Genomic DNA, 17,204 nt, shown 5'->3' with positions numbered 1-17,204 from the left:
TGACAAGCCCACAGCTAACATCACACTTAACAGAAACAAGCTGAAAACTTTTCCTCTAAGATCAGGAATAAGGATGCCCACTCTCACCATTTCCATTCGGTATGGTAATAGAAGTCCTAGCCAGAGCAATTAGGCAAAAAAAGAAATAGGAGGCATATAAATTGGAAAGAAAGAAGTAAAACTGTCTGTTTGCAGATGACATGATCTTATACATAGAAAACTGTGAAGACTACACCAAAAAACTGTTAGAATAAACAAATTCAGTAAAGTTGCAGGATACAAAATCAACACATAAAAAGCAGCTGCATGCCTATACACTAACAAAGAATTATCCAAAAAAATTAATCCCATTTACAATAACATGAAAAAGTAAAATATTTTTATAGGAATAAAATTTATTCCTAGAAATTAACCAAAGAGGTAAAAGATCTGTACAATGAAAACTATAAAACATTGATGAAAAAAATGGAAAGATACACACATAAAGGAAGATATCCCATACGACCTAAAGCCATCAACAGGTTCAATGCAATCCTTATCAAAATTCCAATGGCATTTTTCACAGAAATAGGAAAAAAATCCTAAAATTCATGTGACACAAAAGACTCCAAACAAAGCAATGTTGAGCAAAAAGAACAAAGCTAGAGGCATCACACTACCTGACTTCAAAACATATTACAACGCTGTAATTATCAAAACAATACATAGTAACATAAAAACAGACATATAGACCAATGGAATAAAATAGAGAGCCCAGAAATACACCTATGCATTGACAGTCAATTGATCTTCAACAAAGGTGCCAAGAACACACAAAGGGGAAAGAACAGTCTCTTCAATAAATGGTGTTAGAAAAACTGGATATCCATATGTGGAAGAAAAAATTGATGTCTTATCTCACACCATATACAAAAAATTGATCCCTTTTCTCAGATCATATGCAAAAATCAACTCAAAATGGATTAAGAACTTAAACATAATGTAATGTACAGCATGGTGGCTATAGTTAATATTACTGTATTGTATACTTGAAATCTGCTAAGACAATAGATCATTCATGTTCTCTTCATACAAAAAAGGGAACTGTGTGAGGTAAGGGATATGTTAATTAGCTTCAGCTCAGTAATCATCTCACAATGTATGCATCTCACAATGTATGCAGAACATCATGTTGTATGCTACAGATACAACTTTTAGCTGTCAATTATGCCTCAATAAAGTTGGGAAAAGATTTAAAAATCACATGTTAGTATATGCATGTAACTCACATGTTAGTAAATCACATGTTAGTATATGCATAGTATCTCTGGAAGATGACACAAAAACTGAGTAACAATAGGTAGCTGTACAAAGGGAACCTGGGAGGCTAAAGGACATGGTGTAAATGAGACTTTCTTCTCACTGCATGTTTGCTCCTTCTAAAAGTTGTGCCATGTGCATGTATTAACTATTTAAAAACTGAATAAATAGAACTCCTTGTCTAAAAGTAAACTTTGCCCTAAAACACAAATGTACTGCAGCTGATCTTGCAACCTAGGGGAGTGCAAAGTTTTTATTTATCAAGGTACTGCTCTGTTTAAGGCAGTATCCTGATATGACTTTTGGAGGTTAAAAAAAAAAAAAAAAAAAAAAGCCTGTAGAGATGTTCTAGAAGGAGAGGAAAGGGTTAATTTTTCTGTATATAACAAGGGAAGAATTTTGTGCTTCTGAGGATAGCTCTGGAAAGATAGTAAGTGGCATGGAAAAGAGAGAAAGTGCCTAGGAGAAAGAGGCATTAGTCACATGCAGGAGGCCTGACCCTAATTAGAGGCACTGCCAGGGAGAAATTCTCTGTGGCAAGCAGAACCTCAAAAATGTCCAGGAACAGTGCTATCCCAACCTTATGTCCTGCTCTGTGCCACAATTACCCCCCAACCCTCTTCACTACACCTTCAGCTAGCAGTACAAATCAATATGTAATAACGTGGTGTTGGGCTTTGGAAAAATGAAGGGGGTATCCCAAGTGAGGCCAGGCAGGCTGCTCAAGAGGAAGAATAGCAGACAACAGAGCCGAAATATGGTCAGGGACTGCAGTGTGCTGGGTGCAGGGCAGCCTGACTGGGAAACATGCTCCCTGCAATCCCATGGAAATAGTGAGGGGCAGAGGGGCCTAGGGAGAAACTTTCTACAGAACATGGGATATGGATTTACAATATTTCATTTGGATATCATGATCCCTGAAGCCTAGAGAGCTTGGGTCATCCACTCCATCCCCACTCATTTGGAAGGTAAGTTTAGAATCTCCTGTCTCTTCTCTTCTCCCTATTTTCCCCCCTCCTGCCTGTCTCTTCTCTTCTCCCTATTTTCCCCCCTCCTGCCTCTCTCTCTCTCTCTCTCTTTCTCTCTCTCTCTCTCTCTCTCGACAGAGTTTCACTCTTGCTGCCCATGCTGGAGTACAATGGTGTGATCTCAGCTCACTGCAAACTCAACCTCCCAGGTTCAAGCGATTCTTCTGCCTCAGCCTCCCAAGTAGCTAGGATTACAGGCATCCGCCACCATGCTCAGCTAATTTTTTGTATTTTTAGTAGAGACGGGGTTTCACCACGTTGGCAAAGCTGGTCTTGAACTCATGACCTCAGGTGATTTGCCCAGCTTGGCCTCCCAAACTGCTGGGATTATAGGCGTGAGTCACTACGCCCAGCCTCTGCTTATTCTTTTTAAGAGGAATTAGCTAAGCATCTAAAACATCTTAGATGTTGATTCAGCTGAAGGCAAAGATAGAGACCAGTGCCCAAATAAGCTCAAATCTTCCTCTAATACCCCAGAGAAATAGTGTTGCCTCCCCTGCTCCTCCCTCCAATTAGGTAAATAAAGAAGATCAAAGGTGATCCACTCCCAAGCACACCCAACTCAAGTCAGGAGTGCTTTTCTCCATTCTGGTCTGCAACTGTCTCCAGCATAACCAAGTCCCTAAACACAAACTTTTTCTGAACATTAGACCTCACCCCTCCACTGCTTATCCCTGCCCAAACTCAGCTACAATCCAGTGTGGAGCTCACACACTGACGACAACACGGACAAGAACAGGCTCCTACCGGATGTGAAACCAACTCAAACTCAACGCTACAGAAATGTGTCTCCTCTCAACAAAGGAAAATACAAATCTTCGGTGTTCTCCTTCTGAATCCACTCTTCAGCCACCCCCTTACTAAATTTTCCTGCATCTAGGATGTGTCATTTCCTACAATAAATCCATATAGATCCAGCCCCTCAGAGCCAACAGCCCCTTCTTGCCACACATACACACCTCCCAAGGTCCAGTCCCTCCTCTCCCAAAGAAAGGCGGGGCCCCTGGACATCACAAAGATGGTTGTGTTTCCTCAGACCTGACAGCCCAGTCCCATGACCCACATACACTGATGCTCCCTCATGCGGCCCAGCCTCCTCAAACCCACATCCGGCTCCCACTAACTACTCAGGGCAACCACAACCCCGAGCCCCAGTGCCCTGAGCCCCTGGGGGCCGGTCACACAGGAGGAACTCCTTCCATGCCCAGGAAAGGGAGACTTTTGCCTGAGTCTGCTCTGGGAGGCTGGAGCACTCAAAAAAAGTGCTCAGAAAAAGATATCTCAAAAAAAAAAAAATCCTTCATTTCTCTAGAGTCAGCATGTATTTATTTGGCTTCTTCTCATCACTGTGTACTACTTACAACTTGTCAGTTTCAACCTCTCCCCAGATGCACAAAAACCCTTTGGGAGTAAGGAAGAATACAGAGACAGTGGCCACTCTCCATCCACCACAACCCTCAGGGTGCCCCTTTCCTGGAGACAGCGCAGCTCTGTGTGGCCGCGTACTCCCGAGCAGCATCCGAGGAGTTCCGCTGGCTGACCTCAAACAAATCCTCTTTTACCTCTTGTGCCTTATGGCCCTGAGTTGTGTTCAGTTTCCCTCAAATTTCTAATTCCCAAGTATCCAGATTCAGCAGTGGGAAATGAAGACTCCGAGGCCTAGAAGCAGGAAAGTGCCTGGGCCCTGGAATGGAATTCAGGTTCCTCATCTCTCCTTTGACCCCAGGACAGTCTGTCCCACTCAGAGGGCAGCACAGCTCTCAAGGAGGGCACTGAGGAAAAAGCCCTGGGTGGCACCAGCTTGTTAGGAGAAAAGCAATCGCCCTGCCTGACCCCTGCTCTTATCCCACTGACACCTGCTTTCCAAGTACCTCTTACTTCTCTCCTCCAAGCCCCCAAATCAGGCACAAGGCATAACCTTTTAGGGAGAAAGGAAATAACTGCCTGTATTCTCCACTGGAATAATATACAAGATCACACTTACCTTTGCCAAGACTTGAACAGTTGTCAGAGAGTTTCCCTCCCACCCACCCCACACTAACAGTGTTTAAATTGCTTTGAAACACCATCTGGGAGACATTATCATCACAAACATTTAAAGCTCCAATTCATAAAAAGGCAAAAGAAAGAAAACACACACCCTACCTGTGACTCGACAAATGTTTTGGGACATGTGTTTATCCTAAAAAAGCACACCTAGACACCCCAAAACACTCTTGCGGGCTCCATCTCATTCCTTCCCCAAGAGTATTCTGACCTGTCTGCACAGGTATCCATGAGAAATGAAAAGAACACGGTGAAAACATGATGGCCCTCTCATAGGAACTGGTGTGAAATGGATGAGGCTCAACATGCTGCCTAGGCATCTTCAGCAGCACAAAAAAAGGCAGCCAAGGAATCACCGGACACAGTCAAACCTTTGGGGCATGATTCCACACCTCTCAGAGCCTTCTGCTGAATAAAAGGACACCCTATGTGGAGTTGGAACATTTGACTTTTATCTGCCGGCCCTAAAGTACCCGGGAGGACTGGGTCTCCCAGGCCTGGCCTACATCTTGTGAAGGTTACATACCTCAGAAGGTTAAAGCTCAGATCAAGCCTCTTTGCAAAATGTCCACAGTCCCTGCCAAGGTGCTCTGGAATTTCTCTGCAGTCCTGGCCTATGTAGGACACCTGGAAATTAAATGGAACAGAAACAATGTGGCAAACGGAAATCACCCATCTGCTCCCAATCCTGAAATTATTGATCCAATGATTGCTTCTGCAACTTGAAACGCAAGTTTCTCACACACAAAAAGGCCACATTTGTGACTGTTTCCCTGATCAAATCAGCTTTGGGGGCTCCAAGGACACCACCAACAGCTCCCCTTTCCTGGTGCAGTTAACATGATGGAGACTAATCCCAAGACAATGGAAATTGGACTAAAATTGGCCAGATTCAGGTGTCCAAAAGAAACCTGAATATCAGGGCACGTTGATATAACTGCAACAATCGCCCTCTCACTCAGGGGCTTTTGCAACAGCTGCTGCTCTGCCCCTTCTTCTCCCTCTCCTCCACTGCCCCCCAGTACCCTGGTATGCACATTACCTCATAAAACACACAGCAGATGCACTTACCAGCATTCAACCTTCAGGGTGCTGGAACAAACAGGGTTGGAAAAGAAAACCTCCCCAGACCACCAATCCCATCCAGTTGCCACTGTGTACAAAATGCCCTCCACACCCAAAAAAAGCTGATTTGAAGGCCACAGGGCAACAACGTGTGCCCGGGGCTCCTGAATGTCCCTCCTCCAGAGGCCCTTTGGCAGCCAATCCCACTCTGTGCACAAAGTTGTTTCCCTGGGCATTCTTCTATCTATTACAGATTATTTATTATTAAGTACCTGTATGTGCCCAAATATTAAAAGGCTGAACTGAACTGATTCCAGAACTGATGCCTATGAGAAGGTCAGTGGGCTTTCTCACTACCCTAATCACCCAGTTTTTGGAACCCATTTTTACAGAGAGCACTCTGTGGGCAGACTAGCAACTAATCCCCAAACCATAAAATAAACCCACCGGGCTGAGCTGACCAATGGGCCACAATGCATGCTGTTTCCCTAAAGTACAACATGCTCAACCCCCAGCTCGAAATCCAAGCCCAACACATGGCTACAACCTTCTTCTGGTTTCCCTACAAATCACATTCTTCCACATATACAGACAAAGATCTCTTAGAATGAGAAAGAGATTCCCCAGGAGGTTGTTTCCTCATGGGAAACAAGACTACGGTGACCATCTTACATCCTTAGATATTAGGTTCAACCATGTGAGCTACGAATATCCATTTTAGAACCACAAAATAGCTCTTTTACATGGTTCAACCTCATATAAGCTACACTGAACCCTGACACCCTCAACATCTCCAGTCACCTCTCAACCTTCTCCTATCCACTGAGGACAAACTGCTGACAATGCAATATCCTATATCCACTCTCCTTCAGTAACTTCATTCTAGGAGAGAAAATAAGGAGAAAGAACAGAAAAACAGCTGACTCCAAGAAAGTAATTTTGACTCAAGAAGATATAGGCTAAAAAATAAAGGACTCTAAGTTCAATCTAGCAGTCTCTCCTCTTTCTACCTGGGGTCCATCTTTCTTCACAATTCTTTGTGTAATAAATTAAGTTCTGCTTCCAAGCGGAGAGAGAAATCATACGCCAAAGAGAGACTGTGGCTATAAGGCTCTAGTCCATCTGGGGGCTTCGATCTCCCTCAGGATCTCTGCTTAATCAGCAGCTTCTTCTGTATTGTACATTCACAGTGAACCCCAGGTCCATGGCACTCACCAGAAAATCCATCCCATTCACCCCAGCCTGCACCACTACCTTGTACATATTATCAGTCAAGACCTCTGTGATATATATAGTAGAGACATGGAGTTTTAGATGTAGAAACTGAGTTCTTTCCTCTTAGAATGGCCAAGGACTAAATCTCAGAGAGACCCAGTTTGTCAAAACTTCTTATGTTTTATACAAGGAAACTAAGACTCCAGAGGCCTGTCCAGCACAATACAGCTTCTTAGTGACAGAGCCCAGATCAAGTCCTATACCATAAATAAGGACTTCCAACTTGGGAGCCATGGAGTGTTTACAAATCTACATGTGGGTTTGAGATTTCTCTCTTTTTTTTTTTTTTCTTTTTCTTTGTAAGAGATGGGGTTTCGCTGTGTTGCTCAGGCTGATCTCAAACTCTGAACTCAAGCAATCCCCCCACCTCAGCCTCCCAAAATAGCTGGAATTGTAGGTACAAGCCACCATGTCAGGCAGACACGAGTTTTCTTGATCAGCAAATGCCAATGGTGCATCTATCATCATGTTTTGGCTTCAAAATGAGTCTTCTGAGCTGAAAGGGCAAGAACTTCTCCCATGGTGCTACACTGAGGGCCCAAGAAGACTGTTAGAGCCTGGGAAAAGAGAGGGATATTTGCTTCCCTTTTTCTTCTGTAGGAGTTCCATTCAAAGGAAACAGGAGCACCAAGGAGAGCTATCACCACAAAGCATTTGGATCACTCACAACATCTGATGAGACTGTCAGCAGCCTGTTTCATTACATGGTCTTAACTATATGACATCCCAGGAAGACTAAGAAAAATACAAGTTGTTCTCATTGTTCTCAAATGTGAAGACCAAGTCTCAAAAGTTTAGCATGAGAACCAACTTGGTAAGTAATCTGCATGCTTAGATAACCCCTGTGGTAAAGTAGAAGCTTTTAGAGATGTGAGTTAAGCCGACCAGGCTGAAGGGCTCAAATCGGCTGGAAAAGGCTTAAAAGCAGCAAGCAGTCACTGCCAGATATTGCAAGCAACACTTGAAGCTAGAAAAAAGACTTAAGAAGAGCTTCTGAGGGAAGACATTACCTCTCAGGATGTCAGGAAGCTTCTTAGAGCACAGGACCACCTAATGTAAGATGCAAGGCCAGAAGAGCCAAACCAAAAATAGTTTGCTTCTTCAGCAAAAGGGAGATGGGATACAGAGATTAATATATCTTAAATGGCACAGAAGCAAGAGCATATTCAGAACACCACTGTATTTAGTCAATTACCTTGATTTAGACTGCATTGAGGAACAAAGATTCGAACTTATAATTTCTCTATTTTCTATAATTTGTACCCTAAGACTTCCACCCTGTGTGGAATAACAGGAAGGGACACCATCACCAGGCAAATGAAAATACAACAAGTTAAAGACCCCTATGGAGAGGAAACTAGAAAGGGAAAGGAGAGTCTGGAAGGGGTCCCCATCCATGTACACACACAATCCCTCCGAGCTGAAGCTGCAGAAAATGACCAAACCATAGAAGACTGCAGGTTTCACTCTGCTTTGGGACTTTCTAGCTCCCAGGGCATTTCTGGAGATGAGTTTGTCAACAGTCAGATGTTGAGGAGATTATTTTATGATGCCTGCCCCTAGCCAGGGGTGGGAGATCCTCGATTTTAAATTTGTAATACTGAGCTGGGCACAGTGGTGCACACTCGTATTCCCAGCTACTCAGGAGGCTGAGGCAGGAAGACAGCTTGAGCTCAGGAGTTCAAGGGTGCAGTGAGCTATGATTGCGCCACTGCATGTCAGCCTGGGCAACAGAGCAAGCCCTTATCATTCATTCATAAATAAATAAGTGTATGTGTGGTACTGGAAGCTGTTGGAGTAGAAACCACCATAGGTAGAAATCTGATTCCCGGTACTGCCACTGCTAGCTGTGTTGTCGCGGATAAGTCACCATCTTCGAGTCTCTGTTTCCTCTTCTGCAACTGGACTAACACTAACTCCTCCAAAAGTGTAAAGAATAATGTAAAAACCAACATGTATTAAATGCCTATCATGTGCTTGTTATCTATTCAATCCTTATGAATCAGCCCCATGCATATTATTGTCCCTATTGTACTTACAGGAATGCAATGAGCTAACATATTAAAAGTGCACAACACTGTCCTTGGCACCCAGTGGCCACTCTGTTAAACAGCTGTTGAATGAGACCACTCTCCCCACAGAAGGGATTCATTAGTCCAGTATCTCTTGGGCACAAGATTTCAGTGCCCAAATTCCAAGTTTGTATTTGTGTCTACAATTGTATTAAGTTGTCTAAGCTAGAGGAAAGAGAAATGACTTAATGCTGAACATAAATGATGCATTCAAGCCAAGAGAAGCCAAATGAAGTCAGACCCATGGCAAATGAAAAGACTTTTACAGAGAAAAGCAATAGGAAGACTGCAACATCCCCAGGCATGTGGCATCATAGGCTTGTGGAGCTCCTAAAAACCAGCTCCACAGCAGTCAGCCCACAGTGGCCTTAAAAGCAGTGACCTAACTTCAAGCCAAGCAGCATTCATCTCATTAAATTGTTTAATTGTATAGGATTTTTTTTCTTTGCACTTAAACCATCCCTTTATTTGGGATTTATAGGTCTCTGGATAAGGGAAATTTGTATCTGGCTTTATGTTTTAATATTTGAGTAACACTGTAATAAAAACTATATTCACACGATGGGCTCATGGGAAGTTTTGCGGGTTTTATTTTTCTCCCTTTAAGAAGGATCTACTAAAGTCTGACAAGTACTGTTCCATGCTACCCACATTCAAGGTGCTACCTCTTAAAACAGCAGCCATTAGAAATCACTGGGAGCAGAATGTGAAAAACAAAACAAACAAACAAAAAAACACAACCCTCCGGGGCCTGGCACTCAAATCCACTAACCTGGGCAGTTTGGGAAATGGGGCACTAAGACTCTCCAGGGGCATTTTCCCAACCTACCTTCTTAGCTCCTCCCCAGGCAACTCGGTCTAGTAAAACAGTCCCCAAGGGCCTAAAATGCTTCACCCACACTTCCATGAATGTCCTTGGGCTGTGTGGAGTAGGCTAAGAACAGTTGTTGCAGGAAAAATCAAATCTAGGAAACGCAGGAAGAGCAAAGGGAAAGGAAGCACAGGAAAGTGCTCAGCCCCCTGAACTTGTAGCAAGTTACACCGGGAGAATACTACATCTGAAAACACAGAGACCTAGGGTCTGGGGGGCGGGGAACCCTCCTTCTTAGGTAGATACTCCAAGAGAAGGAAGAGGCCCTCTTGTCCAGTCCCTCCCGCCAGGCAGTCATAGTAACTCCCAGGAAAAAAAAAAAAAAAAAAAAAAAAAAAAAAAAAAAAACCTTTCACCGATGGCTGAACAAGATGGGTCATTTTTAGCCTCTCTGCAAGCTGGTAGCTCACTTCCGAACTCTGGTCTTTCTCCAGCTCTCTCCTCCCAGGCTGTGGGTCAAGGGACAGAGCCAGTATTCCTAAGCAACAAAAATGTTAAATGGGGGGGGTGTACAGAGACAAAGGAAAGGCTTATTTCCAGTAACACCTGGCATGGTGCCTGGCATACAGTAGGCACTCAATAAACATGTGTACCTGATGAAGTGACAGGACTCTGGAAAAAAAGAAAACAGGCAGCGGCTAGTTTAACGGGCAGCACAGATGGCCCTCACTGCATCTGTAGGAGCTGTAAAAACCCCTAGAACCTCCTCTAAGGAGGAATCATTCCCTTCAGCCCAAAGTAATCTCAAAATCCAATTGTGCCTGACACTACCTGCCTTAGGCAATCCAAGAGGAGAGCTTCAAAAACTCAGAACTATTTCTCCAGGGTGTGCAGGGAAAGGTGGGAAGTAAGAGGGCTCTAGCTTCATCAGAGAAGAGAAGAGGTTAAAGACAGAGAACTGGCTTTTTCAGCAGGTAAGAAAGACACCTGGTCCCAGCGTTGCTGGGTTCATCCCTCCAGCCATGAACACCTGAGGCTTCACTACAGAGCTAAAAGCATGTAAGTCTGGGTGTCTGGCACCCAGGGTTGAAACTGGCGTGTTGCCATTCATCACAGACTCCTGTTCAAGAAATCGAGTGTGGAAATAGAACTGGAGGTCGGTAGCCTTCCATCAGCCTTTGGCTATGGGGTAGCCCATTCAGCGCAGGGCCCACCAGCACCCTCATCTCCAGGGATGTGCTGGGACTTTGGGTACCCTAGACACTTTTGCCTACATAAACCCCTTCCTCTATTTACAAATAAGTAAATTTATATATTACAACTGCATTGGTATAAAGATGACTATATCAATGTGATTTATCAAAATGGATTATTTGACCAAAAGTTTTAAAAATTCGGATTATGAAATTGGAACATTTTCTGTGGGCCCCCAAAAGTACCGGGGGCCGTCAGCACGGTGTCCGCTGGGCCTGCTCAGCGAGGCGCTAAGGGCAGAGGGAAGTGGGGGGAACGGGGGACCTTCGGGGTGTTCTTCCCGCAGAGACAGGGTGTGTGCCAGGCCCGAAACGGGGTCTGTAGTCGCCCCACTAGGGCGAACCTGAGCACCTGACGCTCACCGCCTGCAGATGCAGCCCCCTGAGGCGGGGACAGGGGTGTCTAGGCCCTGGGGAACCCCTGTGCGCCGCTGTTCCTCCCCACGCGGACTGCGCCCCGGGCGGAGGCGGGGCTGGCCGGGACTTACTTGAGTTCCACTGACCACGAGCCCGGCCATGGCTGCCAGGACGCGGCGGGCGCGCGGCACGGAGCGCGGGGGCGCGGCGGCGGCGGCGGCGGCGGCGGCGGCAGCGGGGAGCGCGGCAGGGGAGCGCGGCGGGCGCACAGTTCCGCACTGGGCAGTCAGCTGACCCAGCGGAAGCCGGAGGCGCGGGCCGGCCGCGGGCACCTCAGCTCCGCCGCGCGCCGCCCCTCGGCCCGGCCCCCGCGCAGGTGAGCCCTGGCCGCCCACTGCAACAGGTGGCCCGCGCCCCGACGGCGGCCTGACCCCCACTCCCCGCGCCCCTCCCTCCCCCGGGTGTCCCAATGCCCAACACTCCATGCCCACAACTTTATCGCGTTAGTCTGGGCCAGGCCTGAGGTGGGGGGATTCCTATCAGGGGCGCCCCTTCTGAGCCGTTAGCTAAGCTGTAGCCAGCCGGGCCTTTCCTGCATTTCGCAAGCTGCGTTACATAAGGGCCCTCAACTGCAGCGAGCAGGGGCCTCTTGGCTGAACTCCCCTCCCCACCAAAGCTGGTAAATTAGAAGGTTGAAGGACTCCTGGTGGGGCGGAGTTTCCATTTGTAGGAGGGGAGGGGGATTGGGGGGGTTGAATTTCCCTATAAATAAAACGTGGGCTTGGTTAAGACCACCCCATCCTTTCCCTGTGGCCTCTAAGAGTTGACAATAATAAACCCTGGGGAAGGATAATTGGCTGGTGACCCCAAGTTTCAGGCTTTTCTTCTCCTGCTTCTCAGAGGGAAAGAAATTTGTGAGGCTTAAAGTCATCAGTGGGGTCATTCGCGCTGTTCCCCACCCACCCCATCTGGAAGAGCTGGCCATGGGCCTCCTGTCTGGATGAAAGTAGACCCGGTGGGCAGGTAAATCCCTAAACCCATGCCTGTTTTTCTCTGAAAGGATCCAAATTTTCTCCTTGCCTATTCTTGCCTCCAAGCCCAGGATGCACAAAGCTACCAGATATCAACTGGTTGTCATCTTCCACTCCTGCTGCAGCTAAGAGCCACCCCAGCCTTAACTGGCATCGTCTCTCAGACAGCCCTGGTCCTAACACATTGTTAGGTGGGCCCTTGTCAGCATTTTGATGAGCAGTGTTGATCTCGGAGGGTTGACCTTCCTGCCCCTCTCTCAGCTGGGAGGAGCAGACTCAGAAGAGTGGAGCAGTAAGAATGCAGTCTTGACTGTGTTTACTTTGGGGGATTCCAGGAAATGCTGCAACAAAAGGTCCTGCAGGCCAAAAAAGAAAGCTTACCCTCCAGAGATAAGGGGATCAAAGGGAACCTTCCCAGGCCTGCTGGCCCAAGGACCAGCTCCCCCGCCTCCTCCCTCCTTCTCTGCTGGACGCACCCTCTCTGGTCCATTGTCCACTTTTGTCTGCTTTTCCTGCCTGAAAAGGAGGAAGTGAGCCCGGGCCCAGCCAGCACTCTGCCCTCCGCAGCTGCCTTTCAGCTCAGCTTTCCTAGAAGGGCTTTGACAGATAGAAGAGGACTTGTGGAAACAGGCCCAAGCCGACTCAAAGATGAGATTAGAGAACGGCTCTCGCTTCCCCGACCAGAAGGGAGTTACTGAAGGTCATCTCATCCATCCCCCTGCCTCCTTACACAGCTGGGTCGTCTAAGCATAGGCTGTTCTGCAGACACTACCAATGTCACCATAGTGGGCAGGTATCTTTCCCCCTTTCCACACCCTCTCACTACTATTGCCTCCTCCACATAGCCCCAGGGCAACCATTTTAAAAGCCCAATTTGATCCTACCTAAAATCTTTCAATGGCTCCTAATCAACTAATAATTAATACAGTTCAGAATCTCTAGTATGTCCCTGAAGATCTCTTATAATCCCATCAATTCTTACCTCTTCAGCCACGTGTCCCAGCTCTCCCGTCCTCTGATTGGTTTCGCAGAAGCTGTTAGTGTCGGCTGGAAATGCTTCCCCACCCACTGCTGTCTCTGTGAACACATCAAGAAGGCCAGTTGATGGCGTGGGGAAGGATCATGTGCAGAAATCACAAAAATTAAGATCACGATAGCTCTGTTGGAGGGGGGCTTTAGTGTTGGAACTGTAAACAATAGGGAGTTATTGAAAGTTCTTGAGCAAAGTAGTTGTCTTAGTCTACTAGGGCTGCTATACCAAAATGCCATAAACTGAGTGCTTATAAACAATAGAAATTTATTTTTCACAGTTCTAGAGGCTGGGAAGCTGAAGATCACGGCACCCACGATTTGGTGTGTGGTGAGGGCCCATTTTCTGGTTCCTGGACAACAGCCTTCTTCCTGTGTCCTCAGATGGTAGAAGGGACAAGCTAGCTCCTGTGGGCCACATTTATAACAGCACTAATCCCATTCCTGAGGGCTCCACGCCAATGATCTAATCACCCCTCAAGGCTTTACCTCCTAAGACCTTGGAGGTTATGACTTCAACATGCAAATTTGGGAGGAACACAAATGTTCAGACCGTAGCAGAAGTAATTTCCTGAATGTTGTTGGGGGAGGACACCAGCAGAAACAAACTGGATTCACCTGTCCTTACTCCTCAGCTTTTGGAGTTAGTCTTCAGAATAGAAGAACAAGGAGAAGGAGGAGGGGAAAGGAGAATAGAAGGAACAGAAGGAGGAAGAGGGGGAAAGGGAGAGAGGTAAAAGGAAAAGAAAAAGAATCTGTGTCCCTGGACCAAGGAAGATTGGAAGCCGGGAGGGGGAACATCCTTCTACCTCCTCATCACCGTTTCGAACAAAAACAAAGATTAAACAGAAATAGTGAAGATAGTGAAGTTCCTCCGTAATGTACCCCTCCCTCGGGGAGGGGAGAGAGCAAAAACAAAAACACTTAGATAAGACTGACCTAGGAGCTAGACAAATAATTCCTCCGGAATACAAAGAGTTTACAAGGGTGAAAATAACAGACAAGTCCCGTAGGGGCTTTGTCCTGAACACAGCTCTTTCTGCCCCAGCCACAGGAGCACTGAGGTAAAAGTTGGGCTCATGCAGTCACGGTCCTCTCACACCATTCTATGACTCATTGAAAGTGAGCTGCAAGCTTCCTATCCTGCCCCATCTTACTTCACAGCCGCTGTGCCCCAGCTTCTGGCCTTGTGCTAGGCACTGGGGACATCTGTGGCTAATACACTGTTCAGGAGAGACGCTCAGACTTGTACACAGACATTCGCAGCACTGTGTCAACAAGAAGTGCTGTCATTGTGATCCTGTTTTCTGAACCCCAAATTGAAGCATGTAGCCCAGCTTGTACAAATGCACTCAGGAGGACCACAAGACAGAAAGTTCAAATCCAACCTACGCTGACCACTCTGAGCCTGTGAATTCTGGAGCTCTGACGGGCACATGAAGAGCAACAAGGTTCAACTCATACAACTGGAGATTTCCTTATCGCCCTTGATGAAGAGGGCAATATTTTATTCCTATTGTCATCATTGTTATTATTATTCTGCTTTGGCAGAAGAGGCCCTTTGCCTTAGAGTCCTTCCTCCATCACATTCCTGGGGACAAAAAGGAAGATCCTGTTTATTTCCAATCAAGGGAGTTGATTCTGGGGTCGGCCAGAACCAGCGAAACAGGAACTGATTCCTTAAATCTTCCAACTCTACATTAGCAGCTGAAAGAAGAACAGGGCCAGTTAACAAAGTTTTGTTAGCATTCCTAACTATCCTTAGCTGCATTTACCTTCAGCCTGGCTTCATTTCTTTCAGGCCCAGCCCCTGGGCAGGTTAAGATGGTTGCTGTAATTAATCATGCCCTGGGCCCTAGTTCAGACTCACCACATTCAGATTTCAATTAAAAAAAAAAAAGCGGGGTGTCTGCTTAAGAAGTGCTCTGCTTATGAAATGCTCTTTGTTGCTGAAGCAGCCCCCTTTCAGCCTAAAGGAGAAAGTTTAGGAAGTGCAGGAAAGAAGAGAGGTTTCCAGGGCCCTCTTCAAAGTACTTGCACATATGTGAGGGGATTGAGGATGATCTGTGCTCCAAAGCCCCCCAGTATCTCCCAATCAGAACAAATTGAATTTTTAAAAATATATATTAAATACCATCATAATAGCTAGCATGAGTGTTCATTCCATAAATGTTAATTTATTATTCTCAGTGCCTCTAGTTTTCCTTTTTATTTTTATTTTTATTTTTATTTATTTATTTATTTTTTTTTGAGACAGGGTCCCGGGCTGGAGTGTAGTGGCACAATCACAGCTCACCACAGCCTCGACCTCAGGGCTCAGGTCATCCTCCTGCCTCACCCTCCCAAGTAGCTGGGACTATAGGCACTCACCACCAAGCCTGGCTAATTTTTTTGTACTTTTTTGTAGAGACGGGATTTTGTCATGTTGGCCAGGCTGGTCTTGAATTCCTGGAGTCAAGCGACCCACCCACCTTAGCCTCCCAAAGTACTGGGGTTACAGGCATGAGTCACCGCATTTGGCTGTTTTCCTTCTCTTTAGGTCTTTTTTTTTTTTTTTTTTGAGACGGAGTCTCACTCTGTTGCCCAGGCTGGAGTGCAGTGGCCGGATCTCAGCTCACTGCAAGCTCCGCCTCCCGGGTTCACGCCATTCTCCTGCCTCAGCCTCCGGAGTAGCTGGGACTACAGGCGCCCGCCGCCTCGCCCGGCTAGTTTTTTTTGTATTTTTTAGTAGAGACGGGGTTTCACTGTGTTAGCCAGGATGGTCTCGATCTCCTGACCTCGTGATCCACCCGTCTCGGCCTCCCAAAGTGCTGGGATTACAGGCTTGAGCCACCGCGCCCGGCCTTCTCTTTAGGTCTTAAAAGGTTTTGTCATTGTTTCTCTGTTAAAATGCAAACAATAGGACTGAGTATGGTGGCTCATACCTGTAATTGAGCACTGAGACCAGCCGGGGCAACATAGTAGGATTCTCTTACTAGAAAAATAAAAGTAAAGTAAAATGCAAACATTAGCTGGCTGTGGAGAAGGGAGTGGGTTTGAGGAAGGTGGGAGTGGTAAAGGAGCTTCTGTTTTTCACTCCATTTCTTCTGTGATTTTGGTAACATGCATATACTACTTTTATAATTAAAAACAAAAAAGGAGGAGATTGGCACAGAATCGAGAATTTACCATGAAAACTACTATCTGCTAATCTCTTGGTACTATTTTAACAAATCCTGAAACCAGCAGTGAGAAACAAATCTTATTTCCCATTTTACCTGGAACTCGCTGCAACTCCAAGTCCTTAGCTGGGCTTGGGAGGCAGGTCATCGCTGACTTGGAGGAGGGGGACTCACATTGGACTTTCAACAGGGAAAGAAAACCCATCCAACTGTCTATTTCCAGTGGGAGCACCTTTCCAGAATCCCAACTTGACTTGGAGAGGTTCTGCCACTTGGAAGTTGGGGAAGGGTTCCTCCCACCCTCAATTAAAAAACACAGAACTTGGCAGTCAGTTCATTAAAGTGGTCCCCCATATCTATATTTTTCTGAAGTACTCCCAAAGTAATTTGGATTTATGATCATCCCAAATTGCTTTAGAAATCATCTACTCCAGTTACTGATGAGGGAAACTGAGGCTTAAAGGGCAGAAGGGACTTGCCCAAGGTCACCCAGCAAATAAGCAGGTGACCCCAGGCCACAAAAGAAAACAGGACTCCTCCTATGTCCCACTGAAAACAGGATAAGGAGGCTGGGAGGAGCACCTGAGAGATGCCTAATCGCTTCTTGTCATGTTGCAACCATTTTCCTCATATGGAGCCTCACGCTGATGGATCAGAAATAACATTTTGAAAGTTATATCTGCAAGGAAATGGCTATTAATGTTCTTCCTCTCCTTTTAGAGCGCCGAGGAATACATATTAATTTTCTCTCTACTTATATTGCCTATTTGCAAATTG

The 17,204-nt window shown here is 46.1% G+C and overlaps 1 protein-coding gene and 1 long non-coding RNA gene across 3 annotated transcripts in view; one reads left to right on the top strand and one right to left on the bottom strand.

Annotated features, from left to right (window-relative positions):
* LRMDA (leucine rich melanocyte differentiation associated) overlaps positions 1-11,422 on the bottom strand; it is a 1,136,435-nt gene extending 1,125,013 nt beyond the window's left edge. Inside the window, exons 1-2 of one of the 2 annotated variants that reach the window (XM_071068790.1) lie at positions 11,338-11,422; positions 4,900-5,000 (exon numbers count right to left, since the gene is read on the bottom strand). In XM_071068790.1, the coding sequence (XP_070924891.1) occupies positions 4,900-5,000; positions 11,338-11,367 (131 nt within the window). In that variant the 5' untranslated portion in view covers positions 11,368-11,422. Of the gene's footprint in view, positions 1-4,899; positions 5,001-10,005; positions 11,300-11,337 lie in introns of those variants that run through there. The other variant, XM_071068789.1, reaches the window with a different exon arrangement.
* A 1,164-nt stretch (positions 11,423-12,586) lies between these two features.
* Positions 12,587-16,977, top strand: LOC139356016 (uncharacterized). Its single transcript, XR_011607365.1, has 2 exons — positions 12,587-13,030; positions 13,548-16,977. It is a non-coding gene; the product is annotated as an uncharacterized lncRNA (long non-coding RNA).
* The last annotated feature ends 227 nt before the right edge of the window (positions 16,978-17,204 follow it).

This window comes from Macaca nemestrina, chromosome 9 (genome assembly GCF_043159975.1).
Source record: "Macaca nemestrina isolate mMacNem1 chromosome 9, mMacNem.hap1, whole genome shotgun sequence".
In the NCBI taxonomy this organism is placed as follows: Eukaryota; Metazoa; Chordata; class Mammalia; order Primates; family Cercopithecidae; genus Macaca; species Macaca nemestrina.
This window is presented reverse-complemented; position numbering and strand designations above follow the sequence as displayed.